Source organism: Panicum virgatum, chromosome 6K (assembly GCF_016808335.1).
Source record: "Panicum virgatum strain AP13 chromosome 6K, P.virgatum_v5, whole genome shotgun sequence".
Taxonomy (NCBI): domain Eukaryota; kingdom Viridiplantae; phylum Streptophyta; class Magnoliopsida; order Poales; family Poaceae; genus Panicum; species Panicum virgatum.
This window is the reverse complement of record NC_053141.1, coordinates 8,732,051-8,739,348: the sequence shown is the minus strand read 5'-3', so window position 1 is coordinate 8,739,348 and position 7,298 is coordinate 8,732,051. Positions and strand designations below refer to the sequence as shown.

At 50.9% G+C, this 7,298-nt stretch overlaps 1 protein-coding gene across 2 annotated transcripts; it reads right to left on the bottom strand.

Moving 5' to 3' along the window:
* Positions 1-3,748: 3,748 nt before the first annotated feature.
* LOC120711595 lies at positions 3,749-6,198 on the bottom strand. 2 transcript variants are annotated; one of them, XM_039997185.1, is made up of 5 exons: positions 5,657-6,198; positions 5,440-5,535; positions 5,269-5,317; positions 5,040-5,171; positions 3,749-4,086 (listed from the first exon to the last, which is right to left on the bottom strand). In XM_039997185.1, exons 1-4 carry the CDS (start codon positions 6,053-6,055, stop codon positions 5,077-5,079), a joined length of 639 nt encoding a protein of 212 aa, XP_039853119.1. In that variant the 5' UTR covers positions 6,056-6,198; the 3' UTR covers positions 3,749-4,086; positions 5,040-5,076. The 2 variants fall into 2 exon arrangements, with proteins under 2 accessions (XP_039853119.1, XP_039853120.1); XM_039997186.1 differs by having other exon boundaries at positions 5,058-5,171.
* Positions 6,199-7,298: the final 1,100 nt, after the last annotated feature.

Below are 7,298 nucleotides of genomic sequence, written 5' to 3'. Positions count from 1 at the left end.
GGTGGCGGCGGCACTTACTTCCATAGTTTGCAAGAAATAAATAAAGAGAGAATTACATATTTAATACTAGAAAAAAATGAAATTTGCCTATTTGACACTAAAAATAATATCTTGTCTATATGTCTCTAACCTAATTTTTTTTTACCTATTTGACACTACCGTCATGTTTTGTTAGCAACACCGTTAGTCTGATCGCTGACATGCGGGCCCAATCTTAGTACAGAGGGGTGAGCCATGGGCGTGCTTGGCCGTCCGGGGCCTCCAGCGCCCGATCTTGAGGCCGCCCGGCGCCCGCGCTGGGCTGGTGGCCGCGCCGCGTCGGATGCTCCGCGGCCACGCGGGGTCCCTCCGTCGGCCGCACCGGCACCGGCCACAGCCGCACTCGGCACTGCGCCGCGCAGGGAGGGGTCGACGGGAGCTAGGCTTGTAGTGGCGCTCGGCACCACCATGGATGCCGGTGAGCTGGGGGGGGGAGGTGCTCGGCGTGGCGAGGCAGTGGGCGCGGCCACATGCCACCGCCCGCAGCCGACGACCCCGAGCGGCGGCGGCGGCGACGCCTGGGGCTCCCCTGATCTCCCCCCTTTGGAATGGACGGGCAGGCTCCACCTCTCGACGCCTTGGCGCCCGAGTCGCCCGCTGTCGCCAGCGAGCCGCAGCCGTCGCACGCACGGTCAACCAAGCCGCGCCTTTCGATGGCTTCGTGGCTGCCGACCCGGCTACCTTCAACGACGAGCTTTCGGCAGCACCGCAGCACCGCAGCCTCTCGGGCGCCACGCATCGTTGGAGACATGGATTGGGGAGAGGAGGAAAGAGGAAGAGGATAACGGGTGGAGCCCACGTGTCAAACTAACGATTCTTCTTAACGGAACATAACGGCAGTGTCAGATAGGCAAAGAAAACTCAGGTTGGAGACATCTATGTAGTCAGGGGCGTCCTTGGGCCCGTGCGGGCTGTGCGACCGCACGGGGCCCCCAAATTTGAAGGGCTCCTAAAATATGAAGCACATCTTAGTATGTAGCAGTATATGAGGCTTTAATTTCATGAATTTGCAGCCCATTTGGTGAAAAACAAGGTCCAAATTGCTAGAAGTTGAAACGATCGTGGCCTTCCAATTCCCGATTCCTCTTGGCCCACACACGCATCGCAAAACCTCAAACTGACGCTTCGGTTTCCTCTCTGACGCGGCTGGCATCGCCCAACGCCATCGCGTCGCAGCCGGCGGCATCGCGGACGCGTCCAAGTAGAAGACCTGCTCAGCATCGCGGCCCCTGCGTCCGGACGTCGGCGAGTACGACCTGCTCGTGCCAGTGCCCAAAGCCCCTGCCGCCCATCCGATTCCATCGCAGGCTGTTGCCGCTGCCTGTTCCATCTCCGCATTGCAATTGGTTGCAGAGTGAGAGACACTCAATGGACAATGCAGAAGGCTTAATTCCAAGAGTAAGACTTAATTCCTTGTTATTTTCTTCTTTCCTTGTTTAATTATGTTGATATTTTTGTCTTGATGATTAAAATACATCTATTAATTTTGATCTGAAATTCTGAAATTTTTGAAGCGACATGATTGCTTTCCAAATGCAAGTATTGCACATTGAGTTATGTTGACTATTCCTGTGACTGTTGCATCAGTGGAACGAAGCTTTATAAAATTGAAGCTATTAAAGTCCTACTTGCGTTCTACAATGACACAAGAAAGACTCAACGATTTGGCTATGATAGCACTTGAGAGCGACATGCAAGAGAAGATTGATTAGGAGCGCATCATTGAAGATTTTATTTCAAAAAATTCCCAAAGAATAAAGTTCTTCAAGTGAAGAATAAGTACGATAATTCTTAAAATATCTCATTTATATATTACTTGTTACTTTTGTTTAATTTTACTAGACTACTAGGACCTCATCTTAACATTTCGCACTGGGCCTCGAATTGGCCGGGACGCCCCTGATGTAGCATTTCATTTTTTTTGTGTCAAATAGGCAAAAACTCCATTTATCTAGTGTCAAATAGATAATTTTCTCATAAACAAATAAATTGTTTGATATTATACTTCAGCCAACTTCATTGCAAGGAAGCGGCACCTGACAGATGAAGGGAACCCAAAACATCAGAGCACCTGACACCTGACAGGCGATTCTCTTCTCTTTTTTTTTAAATAAAAGCAGGGGCTGTGCTGATTCATTTAAGAACAGATTCAGACAACCGAGTCCTTGTTTATATCTTTATCCGTAAACCCCGTAAACGCAAAATAAACTGTCACATCGAATATTTCGACACATGCATTACAAAACTTTTTGCATAAATGGGCTGTAAATCGACAGATGAATCTAATGAGCCTACTTAATCCATGATTTGCAACAGTGATGCTACAGTACTATCCGCTAATTATTGATTAATCATGGGTTAATTAGCATCATTAGATTCGTCTCGTGATTTACAACCCATCTGTGCAAAAAGTTTTGTAAATAAACTTCATTTAGTACTTCAAATTAGTAAGATTCCAATGGAAAAAAAAAATTTGTGCTCGAACTAAACACGGCCTGGATGCAAATCAACTGGCAGGCACAAACTGAAATCACTCCTGCGTAGAACAGACAGGAGCCGCGTCTTTGTTGTGAATCTTGTGATACACAAACTGAAATTCTTCAGGCAAAGAAGAATCCAAGTTTCAGATCTTTAGATGTTCTGATCCTGGAAGTGGAAGCTACACACCCAGTCGCAGTACCTATCCTTCCAGGGATCAGCGTACCAGTTGTTGATTTTTCGAAATATCCGAGATGAAGATGTAGCAAAGAATTATTAGATGTTACAATGGGAACTCAAACACTCTGTTGCACGGATACGCCATAGATACGTGTTGGATACGTTTCTGGCCGTATCCCAAAAAACTGGATACGTACTGGTCCAGATACGCGTACCGGACGCGGTTGGGCCAGATTGGATACGGCCCAGCACCTCAGTCCCGTCGGGGAGGGAGCGCCGGGTAGGGCAACGGCGGTCGCGGGGGTGTCGAGGCGGCCTCCGCAGCAGGCGCACGGGGATCTCGACGAGAGCGAAAGGGTCGCGCGGCAGTCGGTGGAGGCGCGGCTGCCTCCTCGGGCCTCGTCGCCATGGACTCGCCAACGTCCCCCCGGACCACCTCCCAGAAGCTCTTCCTGGTCCTGGCCCCGCCGGCGGCGCCCCGCGGGAGGTCGTAGGGGAAGGCGAGGACGGCAAGCCCCGTGGTGATGAGCCGCGCAAGGGAGGAGGTAGGTGACGCGCCAGGCGACGGTGACGGGGAGCCCTTGGCAGATGGGATTTGGGGGAGAGAAGAAGAACGAAGAGATTGGGGAGGCCGGGAGGGCGTGAGAGAAGGTCGAAAGGGAGAGAGACGCCAGGCAGCAGTTTGTGGGTGGAGGGTGGAACAGATAAGGTTTGGTCTATTTTTGTTTTGCCTCTTTCTCTTTTTAATAATTATAGAGCATATGAATATACGAATTTATAACTCATTCTAGCCCCTGAAACTTCTATATTCTCTTCTCACATTCTAGTCCCTAGAACTTCTATTTTCTCACAAATGAACATATAAATATATGAATTAGTGATGCAAATCCATCAAATGCTGGACAAATGCCTTCTAATTATTAATTTTACAAATATCCTAGCCGTATCCCCGTATTAGTGTTTTTCGAGAAATGGCGTATCCGCATATCCGATACCCGTATCCGCGTATCCGATACCCGTATCCGTATCCGTGTAACATAGCTCAAACATCTTAGCAGAAGATGGCCCCTTCCCAACTGAGAACAGCGATTCTTGAACATTCTTCAGAAGACATCTGACCCAACCCTTCGAGCCTTCGAGGTTCACATCCTAGGAGCTACACCGACAGTAGAACCTTACAGGATGCACAAGAAACGTCGCGAATCAGAAGCAAGTTCTAGGGATCGGAAGCCCGAGAATCGATTTTTTGACATATCTAAAACTGAGACCGTAGCATAAGAACTATATGATGTGTCATTCAACTGTTATGTACAGATGTGCGTGCCCCTTCTGTGAAGCCGAAGAATTCAACAGCTGAGCCCACTTGATGCAGATAACGGCGCACCGTGCCTGATCAAGAAAAAAAAAACAGACAAGAATCAGCTAGGTAAGGACTGACTAGTGAACTGCAACATTGAAAGCATTTCCATATAATTGTTCAGTTCTGATAAAATTGGCAATGAGGGGGGACAAGGTATGTAGCAACATTTCCCATACCCATTTGTTAGAAAATTTGATTTGGAAAACAGAACTTCCCAACCAAAACAGTTCCACCATCATTAGCATAATGATACCTCCAAGAAATTTTATATGGGGAAATTGTACTCGTAAGTACATTACAACACTAGTAGTTCAGGGCTCAGGACAGGGCTTCTAGCTTTCTACAGTGTTATCATGCTGAAATAGTTGACAGTACAACTAATATATTCAGTTAAAGACATTGCTCTGATTTATGAAATTGCAGCACAGGAGTTCAGATTCAGAAAAAAAATGATCATGCCTCAAACTAAAATATAGAACATTCTCCATGTCCACATAGATACTAAGTTCCTCACCTCCCACTTGACCAAATTCTTACTAGAAGATGAAGTCAGAGAAATTCTTATTTGAGAGACTAGCTAGTAGTAGTTATTTTTCCTGAACCAAAAATTTTAATGGTGTTCTGAGAAATAATATTAAACAGCCAAGCCAACATCATACTCCGTTTCGGATCATAAACCGTTACAGCGCATGGTACATGAACCAGCAGCGCTTATTGCATATAAGTAAAGTAACTGCAGATAGTTGGTAACCCGATATTGGTTCCTCAAGCATACAAACATACAAACAACAAAATAATAGTGTCAGAACATCACAACAGTATCCCAGAAAGACAATCTAGCACCACACATGCTCAAATGGCAGCAAATGCAATTATGCAAATAGCAACCATATCTATCCCATACTTTTTCCTTTCGACACTCAACGGTCATGGAAATATCAGATGTATGGAAGTGTAACAGCATGTGGACAAATGATTTTACCTACTCAGTGAGCGTTACCACGAGCATGAACTGCCGACTAAGCGAGTGTAGCCGAGATGTTATAGCGACTGCGCAAGCCATCAATAGCCCTCTCCGCCGACTTTGCCATCTCAGTGACAGTCACCTTGCACACTGGCCATGCACCATCCACAAAATCAGAAGCCAATAGGTCGATGAGAAAACAGACGTAATAGAATCAACATTCAGAGAGAGTGACCACGAGATGTACCACGAGATGTAGATGCCTGCACCTCAGCCACGAACTTCTTGTACGAGTTCTGCGATTCACCAAAAACATCAGGAATTCAGAATTGAGACCGACAGATGACCGATGACAGTATCGATTACGACTACGACAAACAGCAGAGATGAAGAGGACGAGATCGGTCATCGGAGGTACCTTCACCACCTCGGCGCGCTCGGCAATCTTGTCGGCCACCTTCCTGTGCTCCTTGTCCGCCTCCTCCGCCAGCTGCACGCAGCCATGCGTCTGCATCTGAACACGCAGGCAGAAGCAGGTGAAATTGAAACCGCATCGCATCTGACAAGCTCATGGTAATTGGTAAGCGACGAGGGGGATCGGAGCGGCGCGGAACGGGGAGCCGGGGGCCACCCACCTTGACGCGCTTGGAGAGGCGGGAGTGGGACGCCTCGAGGTCCCGGACGGAGTCGCCGTGGATCGCGTCGATGCGGCGCTTGAGGGAGTCGAGGTGGGACGCGGCGAGGCTCCGCAGGTCGCCGATCGTGGACAGGGCAGCGGGGGCGGCGAGCGGGGAGGCCGCCGCGGGGGAGGCGATCGGGGACGGGGAGCCCCTGGTCCTGGGCTTCTCCGGCGAGAGCGAGGGCGAGAGGAAGCTGAGGTCGGCGGCGGGCGACGGCGGCGTGCCGGCGGCGGACGGCGAGGAGCCGCCGGAGAGCAGGGAGGCGGGGCTCGGCGTCCCCTTGGGCTTCGGCGCCGCCCTGGGCCTCGCCTTCGGCTTCGGCTTGGGGGCGGCCGCCGCTCTCGCCTTCCTCATGGCTGCGGCGTCGGCGTGGGTCGGAGAAGGATTTTGAAATTTGAACTGGATGTGGTGGAAGAGAGAGGGAGGGTGACGGTTCTATATAGTATATAAAATAAAATAATAAAGTACAAGCGGCCACGGGAGCAGGTCACTGACTCGTGGGGCCCGGAAAACAAAGAGAGCCACTCGAGATGAACGAGCCCGAACGAGCGTCGTCGCAGGAGAAGTTAAGGTTTTCCATCGAGGGGAGAGAGATGGAGGGCACGACGGAACTCGTGTCGAGGATTGCTCGGTCGCGGGCAAAGTTCGAGGACGACGAGGAGGGCAGCGGCGCAGGCGCCACCAAGCCTTCCAACAAGACCGAGGCGGATCTCGCGTCGGCGTCGCGGTTTGCTCGGTTGCGGGCCAAGTTCGAGGAGGGCCGCGGCGGCGACGTCACGGAGGGCAGCGGCGCCGGCGCAACCATGCCTCCCAAGACCGAGGTGGAGGAGAAACCCTTCGAGACGGACCTGGGGTTCGCTCGGGTGCGGGACGACCCCACGGCGCCCGGCGGCATGAGCATCACCCTGGACAAGAAGTACATGTACATGTACGCCGTCCTGGGCAGCGGCATCCCCAAGCGCTCGACGAGCAAGGCCGCCGGCGGCGGGGTCCCGGAGGAAGAAGGGATCCTCCTCTCCCGCCTCCTCCCATGCCCTTCCCGCCGCGCTACGCCGACGACCCCGTCCGCCGCTCCATCCTGGAGGTCGCCGCCGACGCCCAGAGGGACGTCGACAGGCATGCTGAGATGTGCAGGCAGTACGCGATCCAAGGGTACGCCGACATCGAGTACACCGACCCCGAGGACTACGACGAGGACCGCATGGACTGGCGGCCGTGGGCCTACCTCAAGGAGGTGGGATTGGCTGATTGATGGTTAATTTCCTCAATTTGCAAGTGAACCACAAATTTGAGTACAACATTGGCTGCGGAAATCTAAGTGTGCTGCTACCTTCTCGATCTTCTCTTCCGGTCATCTTCCTGTGGTATTTAGGCATAGTATCTGTCTGTTAGCTGGCTGCTGGGACAGCTAGCTGTTCATAAGTTTTCATGAAATTTGTCGCAGCTTTGATAATCTGGGTATTTTAAGGAAATTTTGCGTCCGAAAAATACTATATGCATCCAAGAGGCCACTCAGCTTCTTCGACTTCCAATCAAACATGAAACAACAGCATTCTATTCCCCAAAGTGGGAGCACAAATGAGAAGTTGGGATCTAC